Raw genomic sequence first — 22,247 nt, 5'->3', positions numbered from 1 at the left:
CTCCAAAAAACAGAGTCAAAGGCCTTGGGGTACAATTAAAAGACATCCATAATTTTAACATGCTGTAGAGCAAGAGTTACAGAAATAATAAGACATTTTAAAATATGAATAGACATTTTTGCAAAACACAGATGCAACACATCCAGACACATGAAAAGCAATGGTCATGGTCAGCCACACATGCATTTTGGCCGACTACCATTATTCAGTGAAGACAGCAAGAATACAGTATTGATATCAAAGGCTTTCAACTAACCATCCAAACCACACACACAACTATTTTAAGCACAGGAAGAGAGACATGAAAGAAAAAAGAAAACTACCAGGAAAATGGTAACAGAAAGAAGGCCATCAAGGGCCAAACATTTGTTTTAACCAGCAAACAACAGAAGAACAAAGCTGACGTACAATCCAGTCATACACTTTCCCAAATGTGTATGTTTTTCTAATACACTCATCAATATCATATCAGCTTAATTAACTCTTGTTAAATTAAGTAACAGCCATGCTATGCTGACAAAAACAGCTTTATGTGGCCAAAACAGCTTTTTAAAATACACACTGCTGGGGAGTGCAACTTCAAGGATTTGTTAGAGGTCAGGTATGACGTTATCTGTGGATGGTGTTTATCATGCAAATGGAACTTGTTTTGCCAGGTGGGCATGAAAATTTGATGACCTTGCTTGCAAAGTGACAAAGCTCAGGTAAGACTAGTTTAGGATTTTGTAACTCTTCTTGGCAAGTGCTACCAGGACCATCCGCCGCAGCAACAGCTCTCAAATGCATGCTGGACCTTAAGTGAGCAAGAAAGCTGGAATCCGTTGTCCACTTCTTTCCTGTTCTCCTGCTGCACCTTCTCAACACTCAAAATACAGTCCCTGTCCCATCACTTCACCTGCACATTGCACCTCATAGTGTCACTCCATCTTCCTTACAGTTCTTCAGCATCCCAAGGGGCACAGGAGATCCCAGTATTGGTGGTGGGTTCTTGCAGCAAGTGACTGTGACTGAGGCAGCAGACAGTGAGTTACCCAGGTAGTATCTGTGATCTGATCTCCCTTCTCCTCTTGCTGATGCATGCAAAAACCACCAAAAAAATAAAAGTGCTACTCTTACACACAAAGTGCTGCTGAATACATGCAGTAGATGGGATGTTTTTAGTCACCTAGGGTGTTACAGTAAGTTAAAACAAAGCAAGGAAGAGTTGTGATTGTTGAATTTATAGCATCAGAGTAAGAACTAAACTACCTGTTCCTTTATCTGTACAACAAAAGCCCTGATCTGTGATTAAACAGAAGTTCTTTATTTCAGGTTGTTCCAGTGCACCATATAAATCAAGTAATATCTTCTAGGCAGCATACATCATCTCCGGCTTTGCCAAAAAAAAAAAAAAAAAAAAAAAAAAAGCTTTACAGTGGACTGCTGAAACACAGTAACTGTTCAGATGAGGTAGAAGTGGGTAGTTGGATGTGAAGCCATTTCCATGAAAGACAAAGTCACCTTGAATCTTTCATTGGAGGCAAAAGCATTGCCATAAGCATCTAGAGTTCAGTACAACTATAGGATCTGAATAGCTGGGATGTCCTGTACTGTCCATCATGGCACATGAAAATCAAGGTCCATCTGTGCCTGAGGAGACGCAAGCGTGTGAAAGGGTCTTCAATCAACAGCAGGATAAAGCTCTTCCTACAGTCACAAAAGTGCTGAGCAAACTTGTGATCAGTGGCTGCAGCACATGCTGGTAGCACCTGCCCCGCCCAAAAACCCAAGTCCTGGTGGTCTCCTCTGATGCTTCCAGCCCCTTTGCTGCAAATGTAGCCAGCCAATTCTGGAGCTTCAGTTCCTTGGCTCAGGCAGGGGTGCTAAGGGATCTTGCCCCAGGCAAGTGGCAGCCCTGCAAGCTGGACCATAAGGAGCAATTAATTGGGACTCCAGGTGCTGTTAGCTTGAAGCTTGACAAGCAGTCAAGCACTGCTGCAACTGCACACTGTCTTCAACGGTTCTCGTAGCACATACTGCAGTTTGGAAACCTCCAGGCTTGCTGCCTTCTCCCCATTTTCTTTAGCATGGCAGGTGGCCCTGCAAGTTTTAACATGTACCTAGTGCTCAGTCCACCTCTGATATCTGCATTCCAAATCTTAGTCGGAAAGATACACCAGATATCATGTACCTTCCCATTTGATATATCTAAAACCTGTCCTCCCCACCACGCACAGACAGATGTTAATGCACATGTAAGAAACTACAGAACTTCCTTAGCATTAAGACACAAATTCTTGAGGCCACATATATGAATGCTCCTTGGCAATTTGCTGCAAAACTCATCCCTACCTTCTCCAGAATCTTTTAACAACAAAAGTAATTCCTGAGTATAGCCTTGTGTTATGGTTTAACCCCAGCCAGCAACTAAGCCCCACACAGCCGCTCGCTCACTCCCCTCACAGTGGGATGGGGGAGAGAACTGGAAGAGTAAAAGTGAGAAAACTCATGGGTTGAGATACAGACAGATTAATAAGCAAAGCAAAAGCCATGCACACCAGCAAAGCAAACCAAGGAATTCATTCCCCACTCCCCATCGGCAGGCAGGTGTTCAGCCATCTCCAGGAAAGCAGGGCTCCATCCTGCGTAACAGTTACTTGGGAAGACAAACGCCATCACTCCCAACGTCCCCCCCTTCCTTCTTCTTCCCCCAGCTTTATATGCTGAGCATGACGTCACGTGCTATGGAATATCCCTTTGGTCAGTTGGGGTCAGGTGTCCCAGCTGTGTCCCCTCCCAACTTCTTGTGCACCCCCAGCCTACTCGCTGCTGGGGTGGGGTGAGAAGCAGAAAAGGCCTTGACTCTGTGTAAGCACTGCTCAGCAATAACAAAAACATCCCTGGGTTACTCCTGCCTCAGGCAAAGGCAAACCCATTCACAGGACTGGTTTTGCTCAAGGACCTGGGTGCACTTGGTGGGTGATGCGGAAGGATGGGAAATTCCGATGTGTGCCTCAAGGGGGTTTGATTTTTTTGTACACCTGCTTGCTGGCAGAGCATGAGAAACTGAAGAGTCCTTAACTTCAGGTAAGCGCTACTTAGGAACAACTAAAACATCAGTGTGTTATCAACATTGTTCTCACACTAAATCCAAAACACACTGTACCAGCTACTAGGAAGAAAATTAACTCTTATCCCAGCCAAAACCAGGACACCTTGAAAACAAGACCTGAATATGAACAACTGCCTTGGCATCTTCACAAAGCCACAGAAAGCCTGAAATTAAGAGTACTGACTAAAGTTAAGGCTGCAGTTCGTGCCTGCGGAGCCCTAACCAGGAAACCTAAATACTGATAGTTAATTACATGACAACATTGTGTTCTAACAGCGACAACTTGTCTTGTATAAGCATTTAGTCTCTCAGAATATTCTTAGGACCATAAATATTACTGGAAAGGCTAGGAATACTTTCATCAGTATTTAACTGCAGAGTATACAGGGTTTTATTTTTAATTAAAAAACCCTAGTTCTAGCCTTGTTCAATATTCCAACACACAAGCCTTCCACGGTTATTACAGAAACTCACCTTAAAACAACTGCATTAACCAGTCATTTTTTGCAATAAAAGTGAATTTTGAAGGAGCAAGGTACCGTGGGAAGAATATTCTGCAGAAGAAATATGCAGTACTACACTAAAATAATTTAGCTAGTCAGCAATGCTGCTGATGAGCAGTTTCCAGTTCTTACTTCAATTTTCGTGACAGATGCTGTTAGAATTAGACCCTCAAGAATAAGACTCCAAAAAGCAAGTTGGGACTAATTAATCGGTCTCTGCCTATCCAGTGCAGTGTCTCGTCAGTCTTTTTATCACTACACCATCAAATAATTACCTAGGTACTCTGTAAAGGGATTATCTAGACAAAACAGCTAAAGATTTTTCTGAAATTCAGCTATCTTACTACACCCTCTACCACCAAAAAAACCCCCTAATTCTCTGAAAATATTAACAAGTGGATTCATCCTGAGAAGAGTTAGTCACAATTTCACTTATCTTTCAATCTCACTTGATTAATTGCATAGGTTTAAAGGCTCAAAAAGCCCCGATTATACATTTAATAAATAACTTCTTGCTAATTATATTTAGCAGATTTTTGAACTATAACAATGCAGTGAATATTGGCCAGCCATGACTGCTCTGTGCTTTCCCAGCACAGCTTGCTAGTATTAATTCCCCCTGCTCCTCTCCCATATCTTCTCTCTCATGGAGAGTTTCTGATGTTTCTGCCCTATGCAGAGAAAGAATACCATTAGACATTACGGCAATCGCTGCTTCAGAGCTCTGGCAACACGAAGTGAGACTCCCGAAGTCAAAATACTGTAAAACCAATAAAACTAAGGATTTGTCCTACATGCTTTTGGTGATAGTCCGTGCAGACTAGCATCATAAAAACAAACCTCCAAATCTTTGCTCTTTCTGAAAATCCTTTAGTCACAGATACTCACTTTACAGATACCTAAATGGTAACCACTAAAGAATATAAAAATGAAGACAAAATGGTTTAAGAGAGTTTGGGGAAACTATGTCACTTGTGCTTATCTTAGATACAATTGCACAAAGCTGCTCTGCAATCCCAAATTTCAATAGGGTAAGAGAAGACTGTGCACATTAATGATCTTTCCTGTTTATGAGCTTTAATCTGTAACCTTTGCTACAGGAATGCAATGGAAAGAAGTAGGTCCAGCTACTATTCTAATAAGCCCCTCAGAAAGTCACTCCTCTCAAATCCTTTCAGTGATTTTAAAAAAACCAAACCCAAACACAAAACAATACACCTTCCTTACTTGAGGTTTAAATAAATTAAAAAGATAGCCAAGAACCAAAATTAAAAAAAAAAAAAAAATCCTACCAAGCCTCCCAAGTACAGAGTGTTCTAGGCACACTCTAAAACTCGGTGTCAAAGGAGTAGGCTTGATGCCAGCCTAAGAAATCTCACAAACACGAGAGCTCACTTCTCTCACAGCTCTTTTCAAATTGCCTTATAGATTATATGGAATTTTATTTATAGTTACTGAATTATTTTGTAACACTCCTAGTGCATCCATTTTCCCCCGACTCACAACAAAAGCTAAGAATCAAGCTTTACATAAAGTAGCCTAGAAAAATATCTCAAGTCTCCCTAGCACACGTTGCCTTTACCACCTACCTTTGCTGCCCTCCAGTCAGATTTTCCAATGCATTTTATGGAACCCTAAGGATCAGGGTCAAAATCAGATCAAAAAAATAGACTCCTAATTACAGATATATTTTCTTGAACAAGAGTTAATGTTCTTCTCGGTTGGCTGGGAAACCCCAGGGCACTTCCCAGAGGGGTGCAGATGGACCTAAACAACGAGAGATGCACTCTTCAAAGGAAACCTTAAAATAACCATTTATAATGTGACTCTATCATGCTTTCTCACATCACCCAGAGTCAAATGAAATGCAGAAGAAAGAATGACAAAGTCATGTTTTCATCTAAAGACACAAAACATTTGGTTGATGCTAAAATTCTGAAAAGTAGAGTCCTGGGTCAAAAAAAGGGAAGATGGAGTAGCAAGAGGTTGGAGGCAGAGATGGAACGCAGGGACATCAGAGCAGAAACTGCTAAACAGACATGAGCCGGTTTAGGAGGAATATGGTCTCCAAGAATAAACAGGAGCTTAAGGTGTGGATAACTCCACCATCTATTGCCCAAACATTGGGACATTCAATGGAAGATGAGCTTCCAAAAGCCACAGAGTCAACTCAAAGAGGCTGCAAGATTATCCATTTCAAAGGAAGCCACTCCAGGGAAGAAGCACAAAAATAATATTGTTACTAGAAAAAGATCCTTTGGATAACAGGAGTCAAATTATAATAGGCAGACAGAGAAATCTGCATGCCCCAAAACCCAGCATCTCATCAATAGCAAAGTCTGCACTGAGAAAAATTAAGAAAAGACCTATCAGCAGCAAAAAGGAACATGGGTAAAGCAGCAGAGCGCACTCTCTGTGATCTGGCAAGACCCAGACTAAAACTGGTCCAGACATGACTGTGTAAGAACGACCAGAGAAGTGAAAAAAGGTTTCCTTCTTAAGCACTTCCCTGATCAAAGGAGAGTGGCTAAAAGAGGGCCAGAAAGACTGTTAATTGGAGAGAGGGATTATGGAAGGAAAGAAACACAGGGAAAGAAACTGTTGCTAATACCCTGCAAGGGGAGCAGGGCAGCCTCAAACAAGACAAGGTAGGTAGGGTCCCCCAGAAGTCTCCTGCAGGTGATGCTCACTGTCATACTAGCTGCCATCCACACGGCTCTTCCAATCTCATTCTGGACCAGAATCTCCCAGAAGTCAGCTACAGATGGAGGTTCACCCAGCAGAACTGGATTAGGGGTTTTAAATCTAATTTTTCACCTCAGGCTTGACACTTTCTCACCCGTGGCTTCACAGACACCAGAGAGAGAAAAGCATGCTATAAAAAGCTACATTTCTTTTAAAAGGGATAAATGAAGCTGAATATTGGAAATTACAGAAAGACTTTTTCTGTAGCAGGAATGAAAAATTCAATTAGATGACAGATCACAGGGCAAAAAATAGGGGCTCAGAAAAGCCTAACTGATTAAAACTCCACAAGCAGTATTAAAGGAAGTAAGACGAGCCTTCCCCCCCCCATCCCCCCGCCCCGACAGGAAAGAAAATTATTTGGCCAAACCGCAAAGCAAATGTGTCCCCTTTCCCAGGCTGATGCTTCTTGAGGTCCACATGCGATGCTCACAGGGCATTCCCGCAGCCCGGGGTACTATCCCCCCACGGCGGGCTGTGGGTGCCGGGAGGCGGGCAGCACCGCACAGCGGGGCTGTGGAGGTGGGGAGAGGGCTGCCCCCCCCCCCGCTGCCACACACCGTTCCCTCATCCCCACTCTCACACCTGAGCATTCAAGTGAGCTGAGGAGACCCAGAAAACAGCAGAAAGAATAAATTAAAAGGCCTTTCCCAAGTGGGGAAAAGAGAGACTTTATACAGTTCACAATGACAACTCCCCTGTCCATGGGTGCTGCCTTGGATCTGCTTGACAACACCCGCCATGTGCACATGGGGAAGGAGCAGCATGGCTTTACAAAGGCTTATGAAAGCACACAAGGCTCATACCACAATTTAAGAGCACACAGAACAGAGAGAATAAAACAGATAGTTACACCAGGGGGACTATAATTCCCCTGAAGTGTGCACTACAAACCCTGACATGGCACGAATCACCAGAGCCATAAAGTGGGACTGAAGCCCCATTGTTGAAAATGTAGTGCCTGGATCCTCCTTTCTCCCCATGCCCCCCAGTTGTACAACAACAATCCACGGGGTACCAGTCCATTTCTCCTCCACGGCTAATGACCAATGTTCTTACACCCTCCTCCTCTGTGACTTTATTTGTATTACCCTGGTGTCAGTGGGTCCCAGGCACACTGCAACCCCTGTTACCATACAATTATTTTCAGAGTAGTTTTCATCTTGACATAGCACTCGGGTCTTACCCATGAAGCAGGTTTTAGCTATTCTTCACAGGCTGCCAAAGTCTCAATACACAAGTGAGTGAACGCCAAAATAACGCTCATATAAAAATTACTCATGCTGGAAATCTAAAATGTTACATGAGTCTTTCCTTCCAGAAAAGGAACTACAGCTATTTGGATTTTATTCAAGCAAACATTTTCGACAACAGATATGCCTTTTAGACTAAAGCAAAAATTTCCATTAGAAAAGATCCAGTGATACTTAAACTAGATTCTTCGATGAAAAAAGACCACTTGGAGGTAAAGTTGTTTGGTAATTTAAATTTTCAGTCAAACCTGAATGCCAGTATTCATCTAGAAATCAAAAAAGTACACTGGAGCTTGTTTTCAAATAGAAAATACTGTATTTTTTTAATTATGTGCACACTTTCGTGCAGCCTATACCGCCATGTTTATAACCTTGGTTTCCCAAATCTTTATTTCCATCATATATGTTTATCAAGACCAAAGAAAACAGAACAAAAGTCTCCTGGACCAAATTCAAGAGTCTCTTAAAGCAGGAACACTTCAGTCATATTCTTTGCTCATCTCTGCTGCCGATACAGAAGGGGGAGGGGGAGCTTTCCAACACTGGCTCAGAGCTTGGCATCTAAAATGTCAAAAAGGCAAAGATCACCTCACTCGCCTGAACTCAGCCGACTGGAAATGAACAGCATTTCTTGACATCAGCCCTAAGAGATGCAAGGTTCAAGTTGCTCTAATACTTTATGATGGATTTGATATATCGTATTTCTGCAACCCACAGCATTAAAGGATTTAAAATACGTCGTAACATCACGCTAACAACCCTTCGCAAGGCCTAGGGTAACAAGACACACTTTGAAATTCAGCTGTCTCTGCGTGCAGTGCTACTGATGCTCCATTTGCACATCCTACACAACAATTTCTGACTAAAGCAAAGAGAGATCATACACTTATTTGAAATCACTAGTGATTAAATTATAATGAAATGTTGCCATTTTGTCAGGATACCAGGTTAATAATCTCAAACAAAAAATGTTGAGAGTTGTGGGTTTTTTTTAAATGATCAGAGTGGCTGTGACCTAAGCTTTAGTTTTCCAGATATCATACATGACTTCAGAGCCTTTTTTTTGGGGGGGGGGGGGGGGGACGACGACGGACGGACGACAATGACATATCTCAAAAAAGGCATAAATGGGATAGAGAATTTAACATTAAAATTCTACATTAAAACAGTAACTTAGTTTCTTCACCTCTTTACTTTTTAATATAGCACATTAGTTATATTGACAGGGAACTAAAGCCAGCTTCAGGTCACTAGCTGATGGTGTGTTCAGACTAGCTGGACAAGAAACAGGCTCATTTTCAGCAAACTATAACAGATCCTCCACAAATATGCCTAAAAGTGCGACCAATTCTCTTATCACCAAAACTATAATTTCCCTTTTTATCTTTTTATTTACAATCTTTCTCTCTTTCACACACACACAAATCCACACTAACTGAAATTGTTCTTTCCTCAGTCTACATATGTGCTTTTTGTTTATGAATATGAACGCATCAGCACACAAAACAGAACTGGAGGATAACACCTAGTAACAGACCATGGGTACAGTAGAAGTTCTTACACATACAACAGTTTAAGCACAATAGGAATTTATTTAACGTAAGACTTTATAATTTGATTTATTCTTACTGTGACTGCTGAGTTACAGCAGTAGCAATTCGTTTCTTACTAACTACAGAATCCAGGAAGAAATAGGAAGCTGAAGCCACCAAGGTTTACAGGTTCAAAACAGTCTGCACTCTTGTTTCACACCATTTTGGGTAAGTCTGGAAGGAACAGGAACACAGAGGTCCAGCCTGCAGGGCTCCAAATCTTCACGAAGACATTGGGTTGCTTTGGATTAGAGGGGAAAAAAGAAACGGGGGGTGAAGGGGAAGACTGGAAGTTGCAATTGTGAAGGCAATGTTTACAATGAAAGTAGGTTGAGATCCACATAGCAACACCTGCTTACACTTGCAAAAACCCAGGGAAATTGAGTCATTTGGGGAACATTTGGTCATTTCAATGAACAGTAACTCTGATGTGGATGATTACCCTTCAGATATCCACAATGTTAACTATATTGCTACCTGGAGTGATAAAAAGAGGAAGAGTTCTTCTTTTCGTAGTCCTTCTACAGCATGTGACAGGACTGAAAAATGAGGTAGGTAACAGGGACTCTGGAAGACATTCTCTGGAAGCTGATCCAATGCAAAGTTAGGCAGTTGAAAGCTGTGGCTTCAGGGTAAACTGAGGCTAACAGCTTCCTAGAGCCAAAAGGAGGAGATTGTATTCCCACCCCCTCCTGTTCTTTGTCGTCTTCTCCTAGAGGCCGAGTTCCTCCTTTACATTGGCTCTACCCAATACAATATCCCTTTACAAACTGCTTTAACTCACTGTAAGAACAGGAAATATCTAGGCTTTCTGTTGGTTTTTAGTGAGATAATTGACTCATACAGGCATCTTCACTGGTGCCTGGCAAACCAGAGGTAATCAGTGAGCTGGGAATGGGCAGCAGGGACATCCTCATCCCACATCAAGGTGAGCTGTTCAGGCAGTCTGTCCTTCTCATGAAGCCACAGCTCAACATAATCCCACCTCAGAATCAGCACACTGGAATACATAACTGCTTCTCAGACTTCATATTAACCAACTTGTGGAGCCACCTCATTATATACATATATATTTTAAAAAGATTGTTTTGGTAGTGAAGATCAGCAATGGAGCATCAAACTCAAATACCTGCAGGCAGTTTATTCAAACTGGGGATTAGTCACTTCACAGATGCAAGCATAATGGACGATTCTGGTGCATTTGTATTCTTCCTAAACTAATTCTCCTTGAACCTTGAATGCTTCCCTACAGTGTACCGACAGCCCATGTCTCAGCAAGAATCAGCATGGGTCCAGCTCTGCATTCCCTAAAATCTGTCTTATCTAAGTTATCCATTATCTGGGCTATCTCTGTTTATTATTACTGTGCAGCAGCGAATCAGCTGCAGACAGGATTGTTCAACGGAAAGGACGTAAGATTGCATGGTGGAAGTGGTCTAAAATGTAGACACATGCTGCTAACAAAAAATCTCATTCACCCAGGATAAGATGGTTTGGCCTCCCAAAGAAAAGAAAACAACAACTTGGAATGAAGTAAATCCCTACAAAAAGATAACCTCAGAAAGAAAACGTCAACTCAAATTCATGCTTCGTTGCTCTTATTTACATTTCCAGTAAAATCAAACAGTGGTAAATTTGAACTGTAGACTATGTAAAAAATCCTCTGCCTGGAATACTGTAAACACATGAAATTCAAACCCAAATGAAAACTGGTAATGAAGAAAAAACCAATACCAGTCCATAAATACAAGCCCAAAAATATAAGCTCTCAAGTCCATTTCTAGCAGTGCTGCAATTACTTAACCAGACATCAAGTGTGCCAGGTCAAAATAAGAACAGCCTTCTTAAAAGCAGGCAATGTGAAACTTTTAAAACCATAATCCATGTCTCTGAAAATTCGTCAGAAAATTGTATTAACAAACCTCCCAGGGCTCTAAAAATGTGAAGTGACGCATGACTGCAATGGAATTCTAAAATTGCCAACTGATTTGAAGGAGGTTTTACATATATATACACACATACATATATTAGAGAGGAAAATTTGATATAGTTAAAAAAAAAAGTGATCTATGGCATATAGCAAGCACCTGAAGCTGTAAGCACCCACTCTCAGATTTGGCTACTGATTCTTCTGCTGATGTGCAGCAACGTTACAGAGTCACATCTAATGAAAAGTGCTTTGTCAGCCTGGACTCTGCAAGAACTCATGAATATGTGAGCCCCATCCCGTTACATTCATATCATGCCCTGCCCAGTGAAAAGAGCTACTATGTACTGAGGCACCCTTATTTCAAACAGCAGCATCTTGTGTCTAAAAGCTCCTCCTGATAAAACTAAAAGCCAAAATCCTTGCATACAGCAAAATATTTCCAAAGAAGCTAGTGTGTTGTGCTCTGACATTCCAAAACCTATTCTTGGAAAAGCTTACTGTAGAATACTAATGTCTTTACAGCTTCCCCCCTGCCCTCTTTTTTAAAGGAGCAACAACTGAAAAGTCAGTCATAGTGGGACTACTTCTATGTAGTAGTTATATTATCTTCTGCTCCTTTCATTTCGTATAAATTACATTTAACACACTAAAAGCATGCTTGTAAAAGTAAATAAACACAAGTCATCACAAGAACACACACAACAAAAGCTATTCAATAACAGCGCCTTTCATTGTATCTCTTATTTGGCGTTTTATGGAACATGCCTAACACCTTAAAATGTAGTAGTAAGCATGCTTACATATTTCACAAAACTACAGAAAACATCCAATTAAAATGCAGCGAGGCCAATTTGATAAATGCAGTATTATTAGCATAAGCTTCTTCCCTTGTTAAAAGCTTGATTCTGCCATTCCTACAGATACAGGGCAGAAGTCTGCTCAGAAAGCAAATACCTCTTTAAATCAATGGTGCTTTTTATGAAGTAGGATACTGCTCAGCACTAATGAGTAATGAAACTGGCCCTTTGCGATTTAACTGTGCAACATCAACTACAGCTGAAGAAATTACAGTTGATTAATTTATTTTCTAAAAAAGAAAAGGAGAATACTGCTGCCTCTACTTATGAGTCCATTTTGAGGTCAGTGGTAAGAGAAATGAGTAGCTTTGTATCTTTGCACTCTCATCCTCTGCCTGGAGACACAACCTTTTAAATTGGATTCACATGGCAGTGATACACCTCTATTTTGATTGCAGTAGCATTAGAGAGGAAAAAGGGGGTAGGGGGGAAGAGACTATATTTTTCAGAAGCACTCAGGTACAATGGAAGTCCATTCACCAAGTGATGTAGGACCAAATGTTCAAAGTTATAGATGTGTCTGAAAACCCTACACAGACATCACCCCAGTGAGATTTCTCAAAGGCACCAATGGGAAATAGAAGACAAGACAGCTCAGAATTCAAAGTTAGTTGTTCTGGCTATTGGCTGGTAGCACACTGCAGCTACTGCACTCAGATTATTGTGATCTACTAATTGCACAAATAGATTCATTACCAAACTGTCTCTGCCCCATATCTAACTGTTAGCTTACTGCCCAACAACCCACTACAATTCTTGTCCCAATTCCTTAACCAACCCTGCCACATCAGTTCTCCTTAACTTCATGCATTGTGCAAGTACAAGATACACTTCAAGTTTCTGCATACAGGGAACTCAGAACAGGTACTTCATTTCAATTATTTGTAAAACTGCATCCCTGAATCCAACATCACAGTCATTTGTGCACTTCACTGAAATGGCTGCAGTGTCATGCAGAACTGCAACATACACTGACATTTGGCAGCAGAACCCACAAGCCATCTTCACAGGCTCAGAGAGAATATTCAACTGTGGCGCACTGAAAAAGTCTGGGTTTCTTGAAACTGTACTAAAAAGCTCAGCTGTCCAAACAAGTTTCATACCTGCATGATTTTACATTACTCAGTTTTACAGAAATAATTGAGATAAATAATTACAGTGTCAGAAGCCTTACCTTCCCAATTGTCATATCAGAAAAAGCCTGCAAGGATTTTAATTACCCTCCACTTGTCTGGACAATGATTTTTTTTTTTTTTTTTTTTCCCCAATCCCATGTTTATGATCTTTATAAGGATGTTGCTCTTACGGAGAGTCATACTGCAATAATCCATAAAGCAGCTAAGACTGAAGAAGATGTTTTGAGAAGACCTCTTCCTCCACATAAAAGGTGGAGTGACCTAAGATGCTTTCACTTTTCATCACTGCCCTTATGTCAGCAGTAAGTGTGCCAGAGTTCATGCAAGCCCTCCCTAATCCAATTTTAAATGAGCTGGCTTAAAACAGTGTAAGAGACAATTAGCCACAAGAACTGCCACTGGAAGAATACATCAGTAATATCTTAAACCACCTCAGCTATTTTAAAATTGGATTTGTCCACACCTCTACTTTAGTAGAGATGTGCATCATGCTGCCAGAGCACATTTCAGAGAAGGTACATAAGCCATTCTGGTTCAAGTGAATCACTTCAACAATATCAGTACAGTTAATGTAGTACAAACTGGCAGAGAAAAATATTTCAGGCCAATACCAAGCAGTTTGGTAATTTACACAGTAACTGTGAAAAACAGAAGTGGATTTGAAAATTTAGAAATTAAAAGCAGCCACAACTCGTTTTGTTCTTAAAAAAATAAAATAAAATAAAATGTCCAAACAGTTTATTCAAAGAAGAAAGCAAACCTCTCTGATCTATGTTCTCAAGTTCCTCTTTTCGCATCTAGTGACTCAGGACAGGATATCTGTTCCACTAATACCTACTCATAGTCCTCAAAAAAACCCTGGATTTTGTCCCCCAGTATTAAAATACTCAAATTCAGGAGCAATAGCAGTACAGAGTATGTTTCTCTATCTTGTTGTTGTTATTAATTAAGTCCCATTTGCTGCTCCTGAATTGCTATTATTTAGTTGCACTGGATGGGTGTGTTAGAAAGTAATGGAAGATGGATCAACAGCTGTAGTTATTATGAAAATTATGGCAGTACATCAGAGGAACTGCAGCTGCTCAATTCATGCAAATAAGAGCTACTTGACAATGACTATAATTACACAGTATGTCAAACAACATAGCTGGAGTAAAAGTAGAGACTACATATTTTAGAAAGCCAAAAGATTTCCATTTCATTATGTTCACATTCCCTAAACTCCTATTTTAGGGATAACAAGATTCACTTTCTGTCAACGGACTCACAGATACAGAAAGGTCTACTAGGTCTCCCAGGTGCATTCTCCTGTCAGCGCTGCAGCTGCCAAACACGGTACCTCTCTGCATGTTTATTAGGCATTTATAATACAGCCTATACTCAGAGGCCACAGTCAGAACTGGGGTTCCAGTTCAGCGGGTGCTGTGTAGATATGAAGAAAGATCCGGCCACATCTAGTTTCAAAGCAAAAGAGGATTGCTTCCGAGTGGTTCAGACAATGCAGATACCATCTCCTCTATCCAAAGCCTGTTCCTGATACCTGGAACAGCACTATAATATATTCTAGTTTACTTTGCTTAGTATTACTTTTGAATGTAAGTACTTTCAGCTTGTTCTGGACAATTCCTTTCCCACTTCAGGCACTAAGACCCTCTTAAAGAGCACATTTCCTTCTCTTAGATAAAAACTTCACTAAAAGCTCCTCATTTTCAGAGAGGCTGTGCACAACACTTATCCTGCTACATCTGTAGGCTGTTTGCACATTAGCAACTGTTTAAATAAAGTGACATTTTATTATAGTTTCTTCCAGTTCCTGTTCTGCATTCAGCCTCTTTAATTAAAGCCCTCTGTTTTTTGCTAGTTGTTTCATGCTGGCAAATACCTGCACCTGCATGGAAAAACACAGGGACAGAACCTCATTTGCTTTCCTCTGCACCTCAAACTCTTGTTTCAAAAACTGTACAGCACAAAGTTATGTTACAAATAATAAACCCAGAACATGAAATACCAGACTAATAGATATTTTTATTTATTTTTACTTATGGCAGCCACATAAAGAGACATAAGGGGATATACAATTTTGCAGTCCTCCTACCTCTCTCTCAGGGGTGAGAAGTTATACACCAAGTGGGTCCAACAGAGTCGGTTGCTAAAGCTCCTTACTGCTCTTGTTTTAGACAGTGATTCAAACCGTATAACCTGGCAGTAAATAACCTTTCCTCTGTACTATCAGGAAACCCAAACTTCTTTTTCCTGTGAAGTCTGCTAACAAAGCCCAGTTCCAAATGTCTTGGAATTCAGGGACATGACTCCTGGTAAAAGTGGTACTTCAAGCTTCCCACATTTCATAGGTACAGTCATCAAATCACTGACCCAACATGACAGCTACTCAAATTGTTGATCTTACCTGAAATCACAAGCCGTGGTAAGTTCTGCTCCTCCTCCAACAGCTTTTCCTTGGACTAGTGCAACACTGATCAAAGGCAATCTAAACAAGAGATTTTTGTAAGCAAAATTCATGCTTTTAGTCTTTTAGAAATGACAAAAGAATTCAAGCAAACCATCTCTATAGTAAAAGTTCAGAAAAATATACTGTTCCAATTCAAATAACTACATCTGTGTGGGTAAGCAGCACAACACCAATTCCACTTATGCCAAAATGATTATTCCGTAATTGATATGGAATCCCAAAATGAAACAGCAAGACAGATATATCAAAGTAAAGAAGATCATGTACTGTGTTATGAAAAATACCTGCTATAAATTACACCTAAAAAGACTATCTGCAAGAAGGAGTGACAGGACAGCGACACAAGACTTTACTCTAAACCAGTACACTACAGAAAGCAGCAGAAAGGGACACAAAGAACTGAGGGGTTGCGTTATCTAAAAATAATGAGATTTAGCATGACACCTTCAGCAGCTTCTTCAAACAGAGTGCTACCATCTCAGTCATCAACAAAATTTTTTTTGGGGGGAGGACAAAACCATCCTTTGAGGATAGCAACAATCTGTTACCTTTGATGGTGTTGTATTTAATCATGCTCAAGGTATTTAATCATGCTCAAGGTAATTCAAAGGACAGAAGGAAGGAAGAGTATGTACGGAGAACCACTTTCCCCACTGTCATTGTGAAATGAATACTAATGAACAGTGACTGACTTAGGATAAGCCAAGTTCCCTAAGAAATGAAGACAACTGCTTAGTCCCAGAATTCGCATGCTGATACAGCTGTTTCATCTTTTACTGTGAAGAGACACTTAACTCATTGAGCAGTTTTGAAACCACATTCAGAAGTCAGCTTCCCAATCATGACCACATGTTTGGTTCTACTTCCACTTTAACAGAAGCACCAACAATTTCTTATGGCCCGAGTTCACTTACTGGCTGCAGCACACTTCATACAACACATGGCACAAGTGAACCCTCTGAAAGAGAGTTAACCTCATTTTTCCTATGGTCTATGGGGAAGCAGAAGATACAGGTCCAAGTCCCCTACATGCACACTCTGATCCATTTGAGGCACCTCCTTCAGGATCAGAGTCAGCCTCAGCTCCCTCTGAGGGAGACTGATCCCACCTACAACAGATGTCCCCAGACAGCAGTTCAGTGCTCCCCCTGAACCATAGCTTCGACATACTCCAAGTCAAGACACCTGAGGTGAGGGCTTAATCTTCATAAATCCTCCTCCTCTTTGCTTTGCCCCATCAATTTTGATTATACTGAGACCAACTTACACAAATGGATTCTAATTCCAATCCCGAGGATTCCTTACAGTACTACCACTAATAAGTCTTCAGTCTCCTGGGCAGTTTTACAGAATAATGTTAACTCATAACACCTTCTCATATAGATTATTGAAGATAAATATTCTTCTTTTTTTCAAAAGAGCTCCAAACAGAAAAAAGACAGACTATCACACATGGATTTAATAGAAGTGTGATTTCTTAAGAGAAGCTAAATCTAAAGGAAAGGAAAAAATGTTTTTCAGAAGTACCAGATGGTAGAACTGAATACATTCCTCTTATGAAGTGGGAAGATTAAATAAATATATTCAATAAATGTTACCTGCGTAGGCTGCATAAGCTGGCCCTGCTTGTTTTTTAAGAGCTACCAATTTCCACTGAGTTACAGAAGTCAGCTTCAGAAACTTTGAAGGCCTAGATTTCCTTAACTCTAGGTATCTCCTGGCCTTCCACATATAAGCCTATAGGGGTTTTTTCTGTTTCAATCTCTGATAAGTCTAATAGTTGCAAAATGTCAAGCCTAATTTAAATCCATAAATACCTACCTGATTAACATATGCGAATACAAGGTCTGGGATTCAAAATTACATACTTAAAACTATGTATTTGACTTTAAACATCTTGTTAAAGAGTTAGCCAAAACATATTCAATCCTTATAATTACTTCATAAAGAAGGGTAAATAAAATATATTACCTCATAAGTCTGGTTAAGGTGTTTTGCATAAACATGCACATATTCATTCCATCCTACAAAGAATAGGAAATTAAAAAATGTTAAGTGATCCTACTGTGAAGCAATTAAACACACAGATGGAGTAGACAGGAGTATTCATTATATTTACTTTAGCTGGGTTTTTTCTCTTTGGTTAATCTTACCCGAATTCCAGCCCAACCCCACTATGCACAAATAGAAAACCTAGTATAAATCAGGTTAAAACAAAAAAATCAGAACTCAATCAATTTATATGAATTTCAGTTATAATTAAGCCACTGTTAAAGTAATTGCAAAACTGAATTTCTACAATATGAAATTTTACATCCTTTCCTTTTAACTTCCTCTTCTCACTCCCAGTTAAACACTCATAAAGCTAAGTTTTAAAAGTCTGTATAGGACCATTGAGCACTGCGTACTTTTTACTGTTCCAAATCCATAAGTTTTAGACAAGATACAATTTACCAACTTCATTTTTTTTACGGTTTGGGCCAAAAGCATTTCAGCCAAAAAAAAAAAACCAACAAAAACAACCCACAAAAAGAAGATTCTTCTTATTTCTCTCCTCCGTTATGTTTTACATCAGCTTGCAAACAATAGTCAATAGGGAACAATTGTTCCCTTCTCTTCTAGTACAAGAACTAAGGAGTTCCAAATAAAATCAGTTGCTGCTAGGTTCAAAACAAGTATTTCTTCCTACAGCATGTAGTTAAAGTGTGGAACATTTTGCAGCAGGGCATTGCAACCTCTAAAAGACTACATGAATTCAAGAACAACTAGATAAACTCACGACAGAAAAATTGACAAAAGGTTATTAAATACCAGGTAACACCTCTAGCTCTAGAAGTCTTAGTCACAAGTTGCAAAATCATTATCTGTCTGCCTTCCCTGTTCTTAAATTCTTTTCTCAGACATCTATATTAACCAGGAACTCGACAAATGACTGGGCTAAATGACCCAGTATGACCATGTTCATCTACATACTGAACTGCATACACTGAACTACACATGTGCCATTTAATCCAGATTTAAAAAAAAATATAAAATGTTGGGACACCGTAGAAGAAAGAAACCAGTAGATAACAATTTCAGCATGTCTTTCAAAAAAAAAAAAAACAAAAAAACACCCCAACCAAAACACCTAAAAAACAACAAAAACAACCCCAAAAAACAACCAAAGGAAAACAACCCCAAACAAATGGTAGGAAGAAAAAGAACAAACAAACATCTCTTTATTGGCATTTACTAATTTCTAAACCACAGTTTTATAGGGGTTAGCAAGTTAAAGAATCTGCCTTAATTAAAAGCTTCTGACTCATACCTCAGGGAAAGGAAAGATACGCAGTAAGTCTTCAGTACATCTTGGAATAGGACCTTGAAATAACAGTAGGTCAACTTCAGCTGATTTATTGTCCATTTATTCATGCGTTCCCAAGACCTACTCTGCCCAACACCAACAAGCATTATGGTGTTTAGGGACAGATCTCGGGCAGATATAAGCTGCCACAACAATCGCTACACAGGAACCAGTGAATTCAGTTTCATTACATTAAAGGCCTGCTTGAAAATTTCAGCACATGTTGATTTACAAAGAGGCTTCTAGTTATCACTGTAGCCACCTCCTACACCCATTAAGACCAGTAGCAATATTTCCGTTCTAAATTAAAGAACAATCAAATCCTCTGTGATAGCTGTCTTAACAGCTAAGTTCAAAACCCACACAAACATATAAGGTACCAGTTCTCAGACATGGACTTGCACAATTCGCATACTACAACCATCAGGATGAAGCTGCTAAAAAGCTCTTCAGATAAAGCAATTTTTCACTTCATCACAGCAGAGTCCTTGCATTCACATTGGCCATCTCAATTCATACCAAAATCCAAAATGGTAATTAAAGATTAATGCCGGAACAGACCAGCTTGATAAACACTTATGACCGAGCAGACAAAAAGAAAGGTCTTCATATTCTCAGGTGGTAGAGAGATTACTCTGTATCACATGCAAAAAATGCCTGCACAGAAAACACTCTGGGGGAAAAAAAAAAATCACAATTACTTGAGTCCTGGCCAACATACCCTTCAAACCTTCCTGATAAGAAAAATACGGCTAGTAGTCAGAGTATTTTATCTGAATAAGAGAGGTGTTCACTGGAGTCTAGTGGAATAATCACATTTTCAGCTCTAATACTGTCCTTGGAGTAAGAAGAAATCTAACAAGAAGAAAGTGAGGTAAAATACAGTATGCACTACATATGGAAGAAAAGGATTAATAGTTTGTGGTGGGGCTAGGGGAGGCAGGGAAGAAGAAAGTCACCTTCATAAAGTAGGAAACTGTACCACTGGCTCTTTTTGCTGCAAGAGCTTAGAGTCCACTTTCACTACAGATAGAACAATATTTCCAGACCATCTCCAACTGCTCGCAAGTCCTCCCTCCGCAGCTCACTGCTCGGGAACCTCTGTCCTAGGGCTTCTAGACAAGGACCAAGGAAAGTGAAATTCTCCTTTGTGCCTCCTTCCTCTCAGCTGTCCTTTCAAGAGCCTCTCCTGCTTTTCAGCTAGCCAGCTTTTCAAGTCTCACTCCAGAATGAGGTTACTGCTCTTGGGAACCAGGCTTACAAGGACAGAAAGAAAAATAATTTTTAAATTCCACCGTTAATTTGCCTTCTGTGATTTGGTCACGTAATGTTAGCACTCACCAAAGAAGAACAGGTGAGGACCTGGGTTTGTTTCAGGGTTAGGAACAGCTGAACATGGGAGGAGGAGGAGGAAGAGGAGGACAAAGAGGAAGAGGATGAGGAGGAAGAGGAGCCGCTAGGGGGCACGAAAATCCTTCAGCATTCTTGGCCATTATTGTGCCTTTCCTGCACCACTGGGAAAGGCAAACTGTATCATAGATTATGAAAAATACAATCTTCCATCAACCAACTGGTTGAATAAAAGTGTTTTCTCTAATTACTAAAAGCTATGGGCTAAAGCAGCCTTGCAAAAAAATAAAGGAAAAACATACCAGTTCAAGGACAAAGCTATTCAACTTTTTTTTTCCTTAGGGATGCCTGTGGACAGAAAACTTAACCTAATGCTCTTTTAACCTGAAACCAGACAAAACTCTCTCATCTGTTAGAGAGCAGAGTTCTGCAAGACTAAAGAACAGCAAATGCTATTCCTTATTCCATTAAGTTTTATTTAATAAAGACTGTTAAATCCCACCAAACAGATGTTTTAGGAGTTGGCTGTTACAAAGAAACTCTCAGTTCAGGATAGTTTGAACTCTCCCAAGGAAATAGAAAGGAACCATGTTTAACTATTCTTGGAGCATTTCTGGCGACTCTCAGACTTACATTTCAGTACTAGCATGAGATCTAGATTCTTTGCATAGAATTTTCAACAAGGTTATAATTAATACCTACGCATTTCGTTCTGCCCAGTATATCTATTATGGACCCTAATCCTTACAAGAGCCCTCTCTGCCACTGCAGTGGCTCCAAGTAATTTGTATAAACATACAGACAGAATACTAAATGTCAAAGAGAGTATGGAATCAGAATCACTGAGAGTTATTGAATGCAGAACTCTGAAGGAAAGCCTAGACTGCAGATAAGAAAAGAATTGGCCCATACTTGGTTTCAGCTCCTTTTCTGTTGCTATAATGCTAAAATAAACTGAAAATTTCAGATTTAAAAAAAAAAATCAATTAAAAAAAATCACAGATACATCTATATTTTTAAAATGACCAGTGCTTATAAAGTGTCCAAATGAAAACTCCCCAAAAAACATTTATATCTATAAAGCATGGCGTCTCCATATTAAGAAAAGCATACCTCTCATGGTGTTCCACAAAGGAAACAAAGCCTCCTATACCTTTTGAAAACTGGACTACCCTATTTATCAGGCCAGAAACATTTAAGACATTGTGGTTTTTATCATATTTAGTTTCATCAACAGAAACAAATCATCACTAAAGACAAATACCAGATTAATCAGTTTTTGAGTTGGTGTTCTTACTGGAATGTTCAAGTAAATGTTTAATTTGTGTGGTTAAATCCTGAAACTTGAAGTGGCCACAAAAAAGCACCAGGATGCCAGTTACCTCAATTGCTAACCAGGACGTAAGAGCAGCACAGGAAGATTCCCTTCCCCTGCAGTTGACAAAGTCCCATTTCACACATTGCCATGAACGACATATTAACCCATAAGAACAACTGCAGCACATGTGAAAGTTGTCAAGACGGGTGGCATGAGTGGAAAACTGCCATCAAACCCTGACCTTTCCAACCCATAGTTACACACATGACTCACCTGACTGGACTGCGGCGCAAGAATTGCATCTGTCCTTCCACTTTATGCGGGTTTAAGCACAGTTTTGACAAAATTGAAACCTTTCTGTAAGAGCAGCCATGCTACTTAAATTTGTTTTTGACTTCAGAATATATGAGAAATGATTACTTGTATCTGCTTCTAAAGGTCAAACTACTGAAGCACAGCTTATTTGATCTGTAAATTTACCATATACTGCTCTGAGAAACTGAAATGACATTTTTAAAAGAGAAGGCTAAAAAAATGTAATGTAGGAATATCAGAGTTATGAATCAATTACAATAACACTTAAGCCATGGCTTAAAGGGGCTGCCAGCATTTTTTCAACCATTAAAAGCTCCATTCTGTGACTTGCATGTAAAATT

The 22,247-nt window shown here is 39.9% G+C and overlaps 1 protein-coding gene across 1 annotated transcript in view; it reads right to left on the bottom strand.

The window, feature by feature from the left end:
- ECHDC1 (ethylmalonyl-CoA decarboxylase 1) overlaps window positions 1-22,247 on the bottom strand; it is a 41,007-nt gene that overhangs the window by 4,894 nt on the left and 13,866 nt on the right. Inside the window, exons 4-5 of the mRNA XM_050894326.1 lie at window positions 17,549-17,601; window positions 15,515-15,595 (exon numbers count right to left, since the gene is read on the bottom strand). Coding sequence (XP_050750283.1) covers window positions 15,515-15,595; window positions 17,549-17,601 — 134 coding nt within the window. The remainder of the gene's footprint in view (window positions 1-15,514; window positions 15,596-17,548; window positions 17,602-22,247) is intronic.

Source organism: Gymnogyps californianus, chromosome 3 (genome assembly GCF_018139145.2).
Source record: "Gymnogyps californianus isolate 813 chromosome 3, ASM1813914v2, whole genome shotgun sequence".
In the NCBI taxonomy this organism is placed as follows: Eukaryota; Metazoa; Chordata; class Aves; order Accipitriformes; family Cathartidae; genus Gymnogyps; species Gymnogyps californianus.
Note: the sequence above shows the minus strand (reverse complement) of the source record. Positions and strands in the feature narration are given on the sequence as shown.